Source organism: Mytilus trossulus, chromosome 10 (genome assembly GCF_036588685.1).
Source record: "Mytilus trossulus isolate FHL-02 chromosome 10, PNRI_Mtr1.1.1.hap1, whole genome shotgun sequence".
Classification (NCBI taxonomy): domain Eukaryota; kingdom Metazoa; phylum Mollusca; class Bivalvia; order Mytilida; family Mytilidae; genus Mytilus; species Mytilus trossulus.
The window spans coordinates 22,137,590-22,156,016 of NC_086382.1; the positions used below are offsets into that span (position 1 = coordinate 22,137,590).

An 18,427-nucleotide genomic window follows, 5' to 3' on the forward strand; every position below is an offset into this window, starting at 1 on the left:
CAATTCTAAGCTATTGTAACAGTAAAACATATTTTTATTGTCTCCCTTATATTAACATAGTTTCAAGTACAATTGTAATTAGCAAATACTAACATGCGACTCTTCCCGGTAGTTTTTCACCATGAAATCCCTCGTTGGAGTGGAACATATTTGGGTATCTGTAACAAAAGGAAATAATAAATTAGTATCAGCTTCAAAATGGGGAATATATTTTGGCTTTTGAAATTGATGTGACGTGTTTTGAATCAAATCTTAAATCAGCGACATTTGATTTACAATAACTGTGAATTCTAATTAAAATATGCCTCATTTGAGTCTAAATTTGAATTAAAGAAATTGATTTAAGACCAAATTTGTCCTACAATTCTAAGCTATTGTTACAGTAAAACCTATTTTTATTGTCTCCCTTATATTAACATAGTTTCAAGTACAATTGTAATTAGCAAATACTAACATGCGACTCTTCCCGGTAGTTTTTCACCATGAAATCCCTCGTTGGAGTGGAACATATTTGGGTATCTGTAACAAAAGGAAATAATAAATTAGTATCAGCTTCAAAATGGGGAATATATTTTGGCTTTTGAAATTGATGTGATGTGTTTTGAATCAAATTTTAAATCAGCGACATTTGATTTATACTTACTGTGAATTCTAATTAAAATATGCCTCATTCGAGTCTAAATTTGAATAAAAGAAATTGATTTAAGACCAAATTTGTCATACAATTCTAAAGCTATTGTTACAGTAAAACATATTTTTATTGTCTCCCTTATATTAACATAGTTTCAAGTACAATTGTAATTAGCAAATACTAACATGCGACTCTTCCCGGTAGTTTTTCACCATGAAATCCCTCGTTGGAGTGGAACATATTTGGGTATCTGTAACAAAAGGAAATAATAAATTAGTATCAGCTTCAAAATGGGGAATATATTTTGGCTTTTGAAATTGATGTGATGTGTTTTGAATCAAATCTTAAATCAGTGACATTTGATTTACAATTACTGTGAATTCTAATTAAAATATGCCTCATTCGAGTCTAAATTTGAATTAAAGAAATTGATTTAAGACCAAATTTGTCCTACAATTCTAAGCTATTGTTACAGTAAAACATATTTTTATTGTCTCCCTTATATTAACATAGTTTCAAGTACAATTGTAATTAGCAAATACTAACATGCGACTCTTCCCGGTAGTTTTTCACCATGAAATCCCTCGTTGGAGTGGAACATATTTGGGTATCTGTAACAAAAGGAAATAATAAATTAGTATCAGCTTCAAAATGGGGAATATATTTTGGCTTTTGAAATTGATGTGATGTGTTTTGAATCAAATCTTAAATCAGTGACATTTGATTTACAATTACTGTGAATTCTAATTAAAATATGCCTCATTCGAGTCTAAATTTGAATAAAAGAAATTGATTTAAGACCAAATTTATCATACAATTCTATGCTATTGTTACAGTAAAACATATTTTTATTGTCTCCCTTATATTAACATAGTTTCAATTACAATTGTAATTAGCAAATACTAACATGCGACTCTTCCCGGTAGTTTTTCACCATGAAATCCCTCGTTGGAGTGGAACATATTTGGGTATCTGTAACAAAAGGAAATAATAAATTAGTATCAGCTTCAAAATGGGGAATATATTTTGGCTTTTGAAATTGATGTGATGTGTTTTGAATCAAATTTTAAATCAGCGACATTTGATTTATACTTACTGTGAATTCTAATTAACTTATGCCTCATTCGAGTCTAAATTTGAATAAAAGAAATTGATTTAAGACCAAATTTGTCATACAATTCTAAAGCTATTGTTACAGTAAAACATATTTTTATTGTCTCCCTTATATTAACATAGTTTCAAGTACAATTGTAATTAGCAAATACTAACATGCGACTCTTCCCGGTAGTTTTTCACCATGAAATCCCTCGTTGGAGTGGAACATATTTGGGTATCTGTAACAAAAGGAAATAATAAATTAGTATCAGCTTCAAAATGGGGAATATATTTTGGCTTTTGAAATTGATGTGATGTGTTTTGAATCAAATCTTAAATCAGTGACATTTGATTTACAATTACTGTGAATTCTAATTAAAATATGCCTCATTCGAGTCTAAATTTGAATAAAAGAAATTGATTTAAGACCAAATTTATCATACAATTCTAAGCTATTGTTACAGTAAAACATATTTTTATTGTCTCCCTTATATTAACATAGTTTCAAGTACAATTGTAATTAGCAAATACTAACATGCGACTCTTCCCGGTAGTTTTTCACCATGAAATCCCTCGTTGGAGTGGAACATATTTGGGTATCTGTAACAAAAGGAAATAATAAATTAGTATCAGCTTCAAAATGGGGAATATATTTTGGCTTTTGAAATTGATGTGACGTGTTTTGAATCAAATCTTAAATCAGCGACATTTGATTTACAATAACTGTGAATTCTAATTAAAATATGCCTCATTCGAGTCTAAATTTGAATTAAAGAAATTGATTTAAGACCAAATTTGTCCTTCAATTCTAAGCTATTGTTACAGTAAAACCTATTTTTATTGTCTCCCTTATATTAACATAGTTTCAAGTACAATTGTAATTAGCAAATACTAACATGCGACTCTTCCCGGTAGTTTTTCACCATGAAATCCCTCGTTGGAGTGGAACATATTTGGGTATCTGTAACAAAAGGAAATAATAAATTAGTATCAGCTTCAAAATGGGGAATATATTTTGGCTTTTGAAATTGATGTGATGTGTTTTGAATCAAATTTTAAATCAGCGACATTTGATTTATACTTACTGTGAATTCTAATTAAAATATGCCTCATTCGAGTCTAAATTTGAATAAAAGAAATTGATTTAAGACCAAATTTGTCATACAATTCTAAAGCTATTGTTACAGTAAAACATATTTTTATTGTCTCCCTTATATTAACTTAGTTTCAAGTACAATTGTAATTAGCAAATACTAACATGCGACTCTTCCCGGTAGTTTTTCACCATGAAATCCCTCGTTGGAGTGGAACATATTTGGGTATCTGTAACAAAAGGAAATAATAAATTAGTATCAGCTTCAAAATGGGGAATATATTTTGGCTTTTGAAATTGATGTGATGTGTTTTGAATCAAATCTTAAATCAGTGACATTTGATTTACAATTACTGTGAATTCTAATTAAAATATGCCTCATTCGAGTCTAAATTTGAATAAAAGAAATTGATTTAAGACCAAATTTATCATACAATTCTAAGCTATTGTAACAGTAAAACATATTTTTATTGTCTCCCTTATATTAACATAGTTTCAAGTACAATTGTAATTAGCAAATACTAACATGCGACTCTTCCCGGTAGTTTTTCACCATGAAATCCCTCGTTGGAGTGGAACATATTTGGGTATCTGTAACAAAAGGAAATAATAAATTAGTATCAGCTTCAAAATGGGGAATATATTTTGGCTTTTGAAATTGATGTGACGTGTTTTGAATCAAATCTTAAATCAGCGACATTTGATTTACAATAACTGTGAATTCTAATTAAAATATGCCTCATTTGAGTCTAAATTTGAATTAAAGAAATTGATTTAAGACCAAATTTGTCCTACAATTCTAAGCTATTGTTACAGTAAAACCTATTTTTATTGTCTCCCTTATATTAACATAGTTTCAAGTACAATTGTAATTAGCAAATACTAACATGCGACTCTTCCCGGTAGTTTTTCACCATGAAATCCCTCGTTGGAGTGGAACATATTTGGGTATCTGTAACAAAAGGAAATAATAAATTAGTATCAGCTTCAAAATGGGGAATATATTTTGGCTTTTGAAATTGATGTGATGTGTTTTGAATCAAATTTTAAATCAGCGACATTTGATTTATACTTACTGTGAATTCTAATTAAAATATGCCTCATTCGAGTCTAAATTTGAATAAAAGAAATTGATTTAAGACCAAATTTGTCATACAATTCTAAAGCTATTGTTACAGTAAAACATATTTTTATTGTCTCCCTTATATTAACATAGTTTCAAGTACAATTGTAATTAGCAAATACTAACATGCGACTCTTCCCGGTAGTTTTTCACCATGAAATCCCTCGTTGGAGTGGAACATATTTGGGTATCTGTAACAAAAGGAAATAATAAATTAGTATCAGCTTCAAAATGGGGAATATATTTTGGCTTTTGAAATTGATGTGATGTGTTTTGAATCAAATCTTAAATCAGTGACATTTGATTTACAATTACTGTGAATTCTAATTAAAATATGCCTCATTCGAGTCTAAATTTGAATTAAAGAAATTGATTTAAGACCAAATTTGTCCTACAATTCTAAGCTATTGTTACAGTAAAACATATTTTTATTGTCTCCCTTATATTAACATAGTTTCAAGTACAATTGTAATTAGCAAATACTAACATGCGACTCTTCCCGGTAGTTTTTCACCATGAAATCCCTCGTTGGAGTGGAACATATTTGGGTATCTGTAACAAAAGGAAATAATAAATTAGTATCAGCTTCAAAATGGGGAATATATTTTGGCTTTTGAAATTGATGTGATGTGTTTTGAATCAAATCTTAAATCAGTGACATTTGATTTACAATTACTGTGAATTCTAATTAAAATATGCCTCATTCGAGTCTAAATTTGAATAAAAGAAATTGATTTAAGACCAAATTTATCATACAATTCTATGCTATTGTTACAGTAAAACATATTTTTATTGTCTCCCTTATATTAACATAGTTTCAATTACAATTGTAATTAGCAAATACTAACATGCGACTCTTCCCGGTAGTTTTTCACCATGAAATCCCTCGTTGGAGTGGAACATATTTGGGTATCTGTAACAAAAGGAAATAATAAATTAGTATCAGCTTCAAAATGGGGAATATATTTTGGCTTTTGAAATTGATGTGATGTGTTTTGAATCAAATTTTAAATCAGCGACATTTGATTTATACTTACTGTGAATTCTAATTAACTTATGCCTCATTCGAGTCTAAATTTGAATAAAAGAAATTGATTTAAGACCAAATTTGTCATACAATTCTAAAGCTATTGTTACAGTAAAACATATTTTTATTGTCTCCCTTATATTAACATAGTTTCAAGTACAATTGTAATTAGCAAATACTAACATGCGACTCTTCCCGGTAGTTTTTCACCATGAAATCCCTCGTTGGAGTGGAACATATTTGGGTATCTGTAACAAAAGGAAATAATAAATTAGTATCAGCTTCAAAATGGGGAATATATTTTGGCTTTTGAAATTGATGTGATGTGTTTTGAATCAAATCTTAAATCAGTGACATTTGATTTACAATTACTGTGAATTCTAATTAAAATATGCCTCATTCGAGTCTAAATTTGAATAAAAGAAATTGATTTAAGACCAAATTTATCATACAATTCTAAGCTATTGTTACAGTAAAACATATTTTTATTGTCTCCCTTATATTAACATAGTTTCAAGTACAATTGTAATTAGCAAATACTAACATGCGACTCTTCCCGGTAGTTTTTCACCATGAAATCCCTCGTTGGAGTGGAACATATTTGGGTATCTGTAACAAAAGGAAATAATAAATTAGTATCAGCTTCAAAATGGGGAATATATTTTGGCTTTTGAAATTGATGTGACGTGTTTTGAATCAAATCTTAAATCAGCGACATTTGATTTACAATAACTGTGAATTCTAATTAAAATATGCCTCATTCGAGTCTAAATTTGAATTAAAGAAATTGATTTAAGACCAAATTTGTCCTTCAATTCTAAGCTATTGTTACAGTAAAACATATTTTTATTGTCTCCCTTATATTAACATAGTTTCAAGTACAATTGTAATTAGCAAATACTAACATGCGACTCTTCCCGGTAGTTTTTCACCATGAAATCCCTCGTTGGAGTGGAACATATTTGGGTATCTGTAACAAAAGGAAATAATAAATTAGTATCAGCTTCAAAATGGGGAATATATTTTGGCTTTTGAAATTGATGTGATGTGTTTTGAATCAAATTTTAAATCAGCGACATTTGATTTATACTTACTGTGAATTCTAATTAAAATATGCCTCATTCGAGTCTAAATTTGAATAAAAGAAATTGATTTAAGACCAAATTTGTCATACAATTCTAAAGCTATTGTTACAGTAAAACATATTTTTATTGTCTCCCTTATATTAACTTAGTTTCAAGTACAATTGTAATTAGCAAATACTAACATGCGACTCTTCCCGGTAGTTTTTCACCATGAAATCCCTCGTTGGAGTGGAACATATTTGGGTATCTGTAACAAAAGGAAATAATAAATTAGTATCAGCTTCAAAATGGGGAATATATTTTGGCTTTTGAAATTGATGTGATGTGTTTTGAATCAAATCTTAAATCAGTGACATTTGATTTACAATTACTGTGAATTCTAATTAAAATATGCCTCATTCGAGTCTAAATTTGAATAAAAGAAATTGATTTAAGACCAAATTTATCATACAATTCTAAGCTATTGTTACAGTAAAACATATTTTTATTGTCTCCCTTATATTAACATAGTTTCAAGTACAATTGTAATTAGCAAATACTAACATGCGACTCTTCCCGGTAGTTTTTCACCATGAAATCCCTCGTTGGAGTGGAACATATTTGGGTATCTGTAACAAAAGGAAATAATAAATTAGTATCAGCTTCAAAATGGGGAATATATTTTGGCTTTTGAAATTGATGTGATGTGTTTTGAATCAAATTTTAAATCAGCGACATTTGATTTACAATTACTGTGAATTCTAATTAAAATATGCCTCATTCGAGTCTAAATTTGAATAAAAGAAATTGATTTAAGACCAAATTTGTCATACAATTCCAAGCTATTGTTACAGTAAAACATATTTTTATTGTCTCCCTTATATTAACATAGTTTCAAGTACAATTGTAATTAGCAAATACTAACATGCGACTCTTCCCGGTAGTTTTTCACCATGAAATCCCTCGTTGGAGTGGAACATATTTGGGTATCTGTAACAAAAGGAAATAATAAATTAGTATCAGCTTCAAAATGGGGAATATATTTTGGCTTTTGAAATTGATGTGATGTGTTTTGAATCAAATTTTAAATCAGCGACATTTGATTTACAATTACTGTGAATTCTAATTAAAATATGCCTCATTCGAGTCTTAAATTTGAATAAAAGAAATTGATTTAAGACCAAATTTGTCATACAATTCTAAGCTATTGTTACAGTAAAACATATTTTTATTGTCTCCCTTATATTAACATAGTTTCAAGTACAATTGTAATTAGCAAATACTAACATGCGACTCTTCCCGGTAGTTTTTCACCATGAAATCCCTCGTTGGAGTGGAACATATTTGGGTATCTGTAACAAAAGGAAATAATAAATTAGTATCAGCTTCAAAATGGGGAATATATTTTGGCTTTTGAAATTGATGTGATGTGTTTTGAATCAAATTTTAAATCAGCGACATTTGATTTACAATTACTGTGTTTTCTAATTAAAATATGCCTCATTCGAGTCTAAATTTGAATAAAAGAAATTGATTTAAGACCAAATTTATCATACAATTCTAACTATTGTTACAGTAAAACATATTTTTATTGTCTCCCTTATATTAACATAGTTTCAAGTACAATTGTAATTAGCAAATACTAACATGCGACTCTTCCCGGTAGTTTTTCACCATGAAATCCCTCGTTGGAGTGGAACATATTTGGGTATCTGTAACGAAAGGAAATAATAAATTAGTATCAGCTTCAAAATGGGGAATATATTTTGGCTTTTGAAATTGATGTGACGTGTTTTGAATCAAATCTTAAATCAGCGACATTTGATTTACAATAACTGAATTCTAATTAAAATATGCCTCATTCGAGTCTAAATTTGAATAAAAGAAATTGATTTAAGACCAAATTTGTCATACAATTCTAAGCTATTGTTACAGTAAAACATATTTTTATTGTCTCCCTTATATTAACATAGTTTCAAGTACAATTGTAATTAGCAAATACTAACATGCGACTCTTCCCGGTAGTTTTTCACCATGAAATCCCTCGTTGGAGTGTAACATATTTGGGTATCTGTAACAAAAGGAAATAATAAATTAGTATCAGCTTCAAAATGGGGAATATATTTTGGCTTTTGAAATTGATGTGATGTGTTTTGAATCAAATCTTAAATCAGCGACATTTGATTTACAATTACTGTGAATTCTAATTAAAATATGCCTCATTCGAGTCTAAATTTGAATAAAAGAAATTGATTTAAGACCAAATTTGTCATACAATTCTAAGCTATTGTTACAGTAAAACATATTTTTATTGTCTCCCTTATATTAACATAGTTTCAAGTACAATTGTAATTAGCAAATACTAACATGCGACTCTTCCCGGTAGTTTTTCACCATGAAATCCCTCGTTGGAGTGGAACATATTTGGGTATCTGTAACAAAAGGAAATAATAAATTAGTATCAGCTTCAAAATGGGGAATATATTTTGGCTTTTGAAATTGATGTGACGTGTTTTGAATCAAATCTTAAATCAGCGACATTTGATTTACAATAACTGTGAATTCTAATTAAAATATGCCTCATTCGAGTCTAAATTTGAATAAAAGAAATTGATTTAAGACCAAATTTGTCATACAATTCTAAGCTATTGTTACAGTAAAACATATTTTTATTGTCTCCCTTATATTAACATAGTTTCAAGTACAATTGTAATTAGCAAATACTAACATGCGACTCTTCCCGGTAGTTTTTCACCATGAAATCCCTCGTTGGAGTGGAACATATTTGGGTATCTGTAACAAAAGGAAATAATAAATTAGTATCAGCTTCAAAATGGGGAATATATTTTGGCTTTTGAAATTGATGTGACGTGTTTTGAATCAAATCTTAAATCAGCGACATTTGATTTACAATAACTGTGAATTCTAATTAAAATATGCCTCATTCGAGTCTAAATTTGAATAAAAGAAATTGATTTAAGACCAAATTTGTCATACAATTCTTAAGCTATTGTTACAGTAAAACATATTTTTATTGTCTCCCTTATATTAACATAGTTTCAAGTACAATTGTAATTAGCAAATACTAACATGCGACTCTCCCCGGTAGTTTTTCACCATGAAATCCCTCGTTGGAGTGGAACATATTTGGGTATCTGTAACAAAAGGAAATAATAAATTAGTATCAGCTTCAAAATGGGGAATATATTTTGGCTTTTGAAATTGATGTGATGTGTTTTGAATCAAATCTTAAATCAGTGACATTTGATTTACAATTACTGTGAATTCTAATTAAAATATGCCTCATTCGAGTCTAAATTTGAATAAAAGAAATTGATTTAAGACCAAATTTATCATACAATTCTAAGCTATTGTAACAGTAAAACATATTTTTATTGTCTCCCTTATATTAACATAGTTTCAAGTACAATTGTAATTAGCAAATACTAACATGCGACTCTTCCCGGTAGTTTTTCACCATGAAATCCCTCGTTGGAGTGGAACATATTTGGGTATCTGTAACAAAAGGAAATAATAAATTAGTATCAGCTTCAAAATGGGGAATATATTTTGGCTTTTGAAATTGATGTGACGTGTTTTGAATCAAATCTTAAATCAGCGACATTTGATTTACAATAACTGTGAATTCTAATTAAAATATGCCTCATTTGAGTCTAAATTTGAATTAAAGAAATTGATTTAAGACCAAATTTGTCCTACAATTCTAAGCTATTGTTACAGTAAAACCTATTTTTATTGTCTCCCTTATATTAACATAGTTTCAAGTACAATTGTAATTAGCAAATACTAACATGCGACTCTTCCCGGTAGTTTTTCACCATGAAATCCCTCGTTGGAGTGGAACATATTTGGGTATCTGCAACAAAAGGAAATAATAAATTAGTATCAGCTTCAAAATGGGGAATATATTTTGGCTTTTGAAATTGATGTGATGTGTTTTGAATCAAATCTTAAATCAGTGACATTTGATTTACAATTACTGTGAATTCTAATTAAAATATGCCTCATTCGAGTCTAAATTTGAATAAAAGAAATTGATTTAAGACCAAATTTATCATACAATTCTAAGCTATTGTAACAGTAAAACATATTTTTATTGTCTCCCTTATATTAACATAGTTTCAAGTACAATTGTAATTAGCAAATACTAACATGCGACTCTTCCCGGTAGTTTTTCACCATGAAATCCCTCGTTGGAGTGGAACATATTTGGGTATCTGTAACAAAAGGAAATAATAAATTAGTATCAGCTTCAAAATGGGGAATATATTTTGGCTTTTGAAATTGATGTGACGTGTTTTGAATCAAATCTTAAATCAGCGACATTTGATTTACAATAACTGTGAATTCTAATTAAAATATGCCTCATTTGAGTCTAAATTTGAATTAAAGAAATTGATTTAAGACCAAATTTGTCCTACAATTCTAAGCTATTGTTACAGTAAAACCTATTTTTATTGTCTCCCTTATATTAACATAGTTTCAAGTACAATTGTAATTAGCAAATACTAACATGCGACTCTTCCCGGTAGTTTTTCACCATGAAATCCCTCGTTGGAGTGGAACATATTTGGGTATCTGTAACAAAAGGAAATAATAAATTAGTATCAGCTTCAAAATGGGGAATATATTTTGGCTTTTGAAATTGATGTGATGTGTTTTGAATCAAATCTTAAATCAGCGACATTTGATTTACAATAACTGTGAATTCTAATTAAAATATGCCTCATTTGAGTCTAAATTTGAATTAAAGAAATTGATTTAAGACCAAATTTGTCCTACAATTCTAAGCTATTGTTACAGTAAAACCTATTTTTATTGTCTCCCTTATATTAACATAGTTTCAAGTACAATTGTAATTAGCAAATACTAACATGCGACTCTTCCCGGTAGTTTTTCGCCATGAAATCCCTCGTTGGAGTGGAACATATTTGGGTATCTGTAACAAAAGGAAATAATAAATTAGTATCAGCTTCAAAATGGGGAATATATTTTGGCTTTTGAAATTGATGCAGTGTTCTCCCCAGGCCGTTTTAGCACCGTGATTTTCAGCGCTATCTCAATTTCCCGCTGTCCTATTGCACTGACCGCGTCGCTATCCCGTTCGTCCGCGTCGCTATATTTTTTTTCGTATTTTTTCAAATTTCCCGCTTATTTATCTCTTCGGATCACGTGATTGACTGGTTTACGATTTTTGAAAAAATTATTTCCGTTGTATTAAAGTAACTCCGCGGGACCAGTCTAATAAATTTTACAAAATGGCGTCATTCAAAGATCAAAATAAACAAAGATTTCAACATTGACATCTATTTTTTCAATTTAATGAATATATAGAGGCATATATGAATGAAATGAGATGAAACAAATTTACCGCATTTCCCAACGACATTCACAAACTTGTTTAACGAACTTTGAACAAATACTGATTTTAACAACGATCAAATTGGCTTCAATGAGCAAGTCTTTGAAGTATTAATTATCACCCAATCGAACTAATAACTGTTTAATCAGCAATTCTACAGTAATGAATCTTGCCCTTTGAAAACAATTAAGAGGATATGATTAGAAAAACAAACCCCAAGCTGATACTAGACTTGAGAAATTCACTTTCTCGATGTCGAGCTTGGGTGAAACCATACGAATATTATAAAACGTTAATCAGAAAAATGGGGAATCATTATGCTAAAAAATGTCAACTCCTGTTAAACGTCGTAAGGTGAACAGTACACTGCTACAGTGGGTTACAAAACCCAACACAGAAGCCGATAATGACTTGATTGTTGGTCCTATATGTTCTGCAACATCACCAGTTAGTGCAAAGAAATCCTCACACAGACAGTCTGGTGTAGACCCATCATGGAAAAAGACTTTTCCTTGGGTTTTATTCACAGATAATGAGAAAGGTAAATAAATTTCATGTGATTTTAAGTTGATTTTGAAATTTGGTCAAAAGAAAATAAGTAAATGTTTTGCATAATAAAGTTAAAAATATTTGAATACCATGGGTTAAAATTTTTAAATGTATACTAGTAGCTGTTTATACTAGTATCTAAGATAATGCAATTGTGGGATTGATTCTTAAATTTTAAATCTATTTTGTTTATGTTAAAATTAAGTAAATGTTCTTTTTTCTTTTCTATAAAATTTATTATATTTTGACAAGAATTCTACAGAAATAAATAAAAAAAAATCAGAAATTTGTATTGTGCCTTGATATTAATAATTTTACTTGTGAATATTGAAAAGATATCATAGTAAACTGTTATGAAATAAATGTTTATATATTTAGGTTTAATGAACTTAATCATTTTTCTTATGTTATAGGTATGCTTTGCAGTTTCTGCACAAAGTTCAACATGAAGTCAAAGAATGGGTCTGGCGTATGGGTGTCTGTTCCGTGTACCTACTTAGTTAGAGATAGCTTACTACGACATGCCAAGACAAACATGCACATAGAAGCTACCGACCTTGAGGCCAACTCCATTCTTGCAGGCAAAGGCCAGAGTATTCAGTCAGCTGTAGAACATCACACCTCCTTAGAAAAGACAGCCCTGATTGGTGCCTTCAAGATCATGTACTGGTTAGCCAAAGAAGAGATTCCACACACAACTCATTTCGCTTCACTTCTAGACTTAGCCAAGAACCTTGGATGTGACTATCTCAACTTACTGCAGAAAGGTGAAAGTGTCAACTACACCAGCCAGCATATTATGCAGGAGATGTTACACAGCCTTAGTCTACAGATTTCTACACCCGTTATAGACGCCATTCAGCAGAGCACCTACTACTCATTACTAGTTGACGAGACAACAGATGTGTCCGTGCTAAAACAGTTGACAGTTATGGCCCGATACTTCAACCAGGACTTAGAGGTAATATTTCCCTTTTTTTACAAACTGTACATATAAAAAAGAAGATGTGGTATGATTGCCAATGAGACAACTATCCACAAAAGACCAACCATACCGCATAGTCAGCTATAATAAGCCCCAAAAAGACAATGTAAATTGATTATTTTATATTATTGTTGATATTTTTAAAAACAAATAATGACTCCCACATTATATTATTTTCTTTTTTTCACAGTTGAAGACATCATTTCTGACACTCATCGACGTTCCAGATGGTAAAGCAGACACCTTAGTCGCAGCACTCAAGCAGTTCATGACAGAAAACCAGTTACCTGCACACTCGTTTATTGGTCTGGGTTCAGATGGTGCTGCAGTAATGGTTGGCAAGAAGACAGGGGTAAGATTTATTGAATTTGTATTTATAAGAATGTGGTATGATTGCCAATGACTAGATTAAGCTATAGTAGTAAAAAAAATTCATAAGATGTGGTATGAATGCCAATGATACAACTTAAAATTAAATGAAAAAATAAAATAAAAAGATTTTATGCTGTTGTGCAGGAAAATTGGTTAATGTTATTATTACTTCTATTTTATTTATATATTATATATTGCATTTGTTAATATATTATGACTTTTTCAGGTTGCTACACAGTTGAAAGCAGACCTAAATAGTGAACTGATCAACATACACTGCATTGCACACAGGTTAGCCTTGGCAGCAGCTCAAGCTTCAAACAACATACCCTATCTCCAGAAATTCAAGTCTATACTGAAACAGCTTTTCTACTACTACCAAAACTCAGCAGTACGAATGAGTAGTTTAAAGCAGTTAGAGGTATATTAATAATTAGTAATTTAACCAATTTGTCAACATGATTCTTGAAATTATGTTTATTTTCAGGCATTAATCTGTTTTACTTAATGAAAATATCAGATATAAGAAAATGTGATGTAATTGCCAATGAGAAAACAATCATAATTATAAAATACTAAAATTATATTTTGTATGTGTATATTGACTTTATTTGAAATTTGAAATCTTATATATATTTCTTTTTTGCAGCACATTCTTGGTGACCCTGCCATCAAACTGAAAGAGGTCGGTGATACTCACTGGTTGTCACATGAAACTGCAGTCCGTGCTGTTAGCCAGTGCCTACCATCGCTCATAGCCAGCCTTGAGCGTGAAGCATCAGAACGTCATGACGCCACTGCAGCAGGTCTAGCTACTTTCGTTAAGAGTCCTTCCTTTGTTTGTACCCTTGCCATGCTTAGTGATGTTCTACCTCATCTAAACAGATTATCCAAGCTCTTCCAGAAGACATCAGTTGACTTCACCTTAGTGGATCCCTTGGTTTCCTCAACACAGATGACACTCCTACGTCTACTTGAATACCCTGCTGACAACATGACCAACCTACCAACCAGATTCGAGCAACTTGAAGAGTACGGTGTAAAAGGGTCAGAGACTGACATCACATCATTCAAAGAAAGGGTAAATATTTTAAAATTCTAAATAAATCATTAGTACTACACCAAAGTATATATTGCACATTGTTTCATAAACCAATTCAGCATGTTTTTGAAGTGAAATAATAGTCACTCATCAGATAAACCAAAAAAGATAGGAGATGTGATATGATTAACAATGAGACAACTTTCAACCAAATGATATGTACAGTTTGACTTGTTTGTAACAAATTTTGTCATATTTTTAATTTGAAATTTCTATTCCAGATTTACCACCAGTACATCAACAACGTCGTTGAGAATCTTCACCAGAGGTTTCCAGACACCAACATTCTTGATGCCTTGTCAGTGTTTGATCCAGAACTTATTGATAAAGAAGACCCCTCACTCCATGAGTGGCTCCAACATCAAAAGCTGAAGGTAAATAATGTTACTCAATAATCAGTATCCTTTGAAATTAAAATACTTCATTTTTAAGAACTAATACACAGAAAAAAATAACTGTTAGTGTTACTTGAGGAAATAAATAAAAAGAAAAACATTACATTGATGTTGGTATATATTTCTTGTTTCACTGCTGGTTTTGAATTTGAGTCGGTACAAAAATAAGGAGATGTGGTATGATTGACAATGAGAAACTTATCCACAATAGTTCAAGTCAAGAAGATACTGCCAATTCTGAGTTGTTATTAATTGTTAGACTGTTTAATATAATTATTTTTATTTTATAATTTTAGACCCTGTCAGATCACTTCACTTCAGTTGGGTCCTTTGAGAAGGTAAAGACAGAGTTCCACTCTCTTAGACAACTTATTGCAGTCAACATGAAAGACCATTCACTGAGAGATGCCATGCTTAAAGTAATACAGATGGGTGACCTGTATCCTGCTCTTGCCAAGTACTGCATGATTGCTCTAGTCTTGCCAGTATCAACTGCTGATTGTGAGAGGTCCTTCTCCACCATGGCTAGGATTAAGTCTGTTCTCAGAAACCGCCTCAGCCAAAGAGTACTGAACCAGCTAATGTGCATCTCTATTGAAGGCCCATCATCAAGTGACTTTAACTTTGCATCATGTGTTTCTGCTTTTGGTCAGATCAGAAAAAGAAAGCTAACTACTGACTAACTTTGTGTGCTTTAATGACTTTTATAGATATATATAGACATTTAGTTCAGCTAATTTATTTTATCAATGTGTTTAATTTAGTGCTTAAGTAAAGAACAAAATAGTAACTGTTTGAGTTTATGCTTTAAATTATTGAATGATCTTTGTTATTGTTTAAATATTATGTTTTGTTATGTGATGTATGCTACAGTTTAATCATGACAATGAATAAAATTTATTTTTGTATTTTGTGTTTGATTATAATAAGAATTTTACAACAGAGATAAAAAAAAAAAGACTCTTCATCTATATCAAAACAACAACATTGACAAACAAAGGGGTAACTGCCATGAGAAGATCATTACAAGAGAAAACAAGAGAAAACATCAATAGCATGATAAAAAAAACACAACATATCAATTACAAACAAATTCCGCGCCGCGACAAAGTTTACTGAGAATTGTCGAAAATCACGCGCTTACCACAGCGCTATCCAAAAATCCTGGGGAGAACACTGTGATGTGATGTGTTTTGAATCAAATTTTAAATCAGCGACATTTGATTTATACTTACTGTGAATTCTAATTAAAATATGCCTCATTCGAGTCTAAATTTGAATAAAAGAAATTGATTTAAGACCAAATTTGTCATACAATTCTAAAGCTATTGTTACAGTAAAACATATTTTTATTGTCTCCCTTATATTAACATAGTTTCAAGTACAATTGTAATTAGCAAATACTAACATGCGACTCTTCCCGGTAGTTTTTCACCATGAAATCCCTCGTTGGAGTGGAACATATTTGGGTATCTGTAACAAAAGGAAATAATAAATTAGTATCAGCTTCAAAATGGGGAATATATTTTGGCTTTTGAAATTGATGTGATGTGTTTTGAATCAAATCTTAAATCAGTGACATTTGATTTACAATTACTGTGAATTCTAATTAAAATATGCCTCATTCGAGTCTAAATTTGAATTAAAGAAATTGATTTAAGACCAAATTTGTCCTACAATTCTAAGCTATTGTTACAGTAAAACATATTTTTAATGTCTCCCTTATATTAACATAGTTTCAAGTACAATTGTAATTAGCAAATACTAACATGCGACTCTTCCCGGTAGTTTTTCACCATGAAATCCCTCGTTGGAGTGGAACATATTTGGGTATCTGTAACAAAAGGAAATAATAAATTAGTATCAGCTTCAAAATGGGGAATATATTTTGGCTTTTGAAATTGATGTGACGTGTTTTGAATCAAATCTTAAATCAGTGACATTTGATTTACAATTACTGTGAATTCTAATTAAAATATGCCTCATTCGAGTCTAAATTTGAATAAAAGAAATTGATTTAAGACCAAATTTATCATACAATTCTATGCTATTGTTACAGTAAAACATATTTTTATTGTCTCCCTTATATTTACATAGTTTCAAGTACAATTGTAATTAGCAAATACTAACATGCGACTCTTCCCGGTAGTTTTTCACCATGAAATCCCTCGTTGGAGTGGAACATATTTGGGTATCTGTAACAAAAGGAAATAATAAATTAGTATCAGCTTCAAAATGGGGAATATATTTTGGCTTTTGAAATTGATGTGATGTGTTTTGAATCAAATTTTAAATCAGCGACATTTGATTTATACTTACTGTGAATTCTAATTAACTTATGCCTCATTCGAGTCTAAATTTGAATAAAAGAAATTGATTTAAGACCAAATTTGTCATACAATTCTAAAGCTATTGTTACAGTAAAACATATTTTTATTGTCTCCCTTATATTAACATAGTTTCAAGTACAATTGTAATTAGCAAATACTAACATGCGACTCTTCCCGGTAGTTTTTCACCATGAAATCCCTCGTTGGAGTGGAACATATTTGGGTTTCTGTAACAAAAGGAAATAATAAATTAGTATCAGCTTCAAAATGGGGAATATATTTTGGCTTTTGAAATTGATGTGACGTGTTTTGAATCAAATCTTAAATCAGCGACATTTGATTTACAATAACTGTGAATTCTAATTAAAATATGCCTCATTCGAGTCTAAATTTGAATAAAAGAAATTGATTTAAGACCAAATTTGTCATACAATTCTTAAGCTATTGTTACAGTAAAACATATTTTTATTGTCTCCCTTATATTAACATAGTTTCAAGTACAATTGTAATTAGCAAATACTAACATGCGACTCTTCCCGGTAGTTTTTCACCATGAAATCCCTCGTTGGAGTGGAACATATTTGGGTATCTGTAACAAAAGGAAATAATAAATTAGTATCAGCTTCAAAATGGGGAATATATTTTGGCTTTTGAAATTGATGTGATGTGTTTTGAATCAAATCTTAAATCAGTGACATTTGATTTACAATTACTGTGAATTCTAATTAAAATATGCCTCATTCGAGTCTAAATTTGAATTAAAGAAATTGATTTAAGACCAAATTTGTCCTACAATTCTAAGCTATTGTTACAGTAAAACATATTTTTATTGTCTCCCTTATATTAACATAGTTTCAATAAAATTGAGAATGGAAATGGGGAATGTGTCAAAGAGACAACAACCCGACCAAAATAAAAAAACACAACAGCAGAAGGTCACCAACAGGTCTTCAATGTAGCGAGAAATTCCCGCACCCGGAGGCGTCCTTCAGCTGGCCCCTAAACAAGTACAATTGTACTTAGCAAATACTAACATGCGACTCTTCCCGGTAGTTTTTCACCATGAAATCCCTCGTTGGAGTGGAACATATTTGGGTATCTGTAACAAAAGGAAATAATAAATTAGTATCAGCTTCAAAATGGGGAATATATTTTGGCTTTTGAAATTGATGTGATGTGTTTTGAATCAAATCTTAAATCAGTGACATTTGATTTACAATTACTGTGAATTCTAATTAAAATATGCCTCATTCGAGTCTAAATTTGAATAAAAGAAAT

The 18,427-nt window shown here is 30.5% G+C and overlaps 2 protein-coding genes across 2 annotated transcripts in view; one reads left to right on the forward strand and one right to left on the reverse strand.

Annotated features, from left to right (window-relative positions):
* LOC134686080 (uncharacterized) overlaps positions 1 to 18,427 on the reverse strand; it is a 379,196-nt gene that overhangs the window by 264,047 nt on the left and 96,722 nt on the right. The gene's annotated exons all lie outside the window — the stretch shown is intronic.
* Positions 11,111 to 15,727, forward strand: LOC134687057 (zinc finger protein 862-like). Its single transcript, XM_063547018.1, has 7 exons — positions 11,111 to 11,957; positions 12,379 to 12,926; positions 13,141 to 13,302; positions 13,549 to 13,743; positions 13,972 to 14,403; positions 14,646 to 14,798; positions 15,116 to 15,727. Exons 1-7 carry the CDS (start codon positions 11,744 to 11,746, stop codon positions 15,500 to 15,502), a joined length of 2,091 nt encoding a protein of 696 aa, XP_063403088.1. The 5' UTR covers positions 11,111 to 11,743; the 3' UTR covers positions 15,503 to 15,727.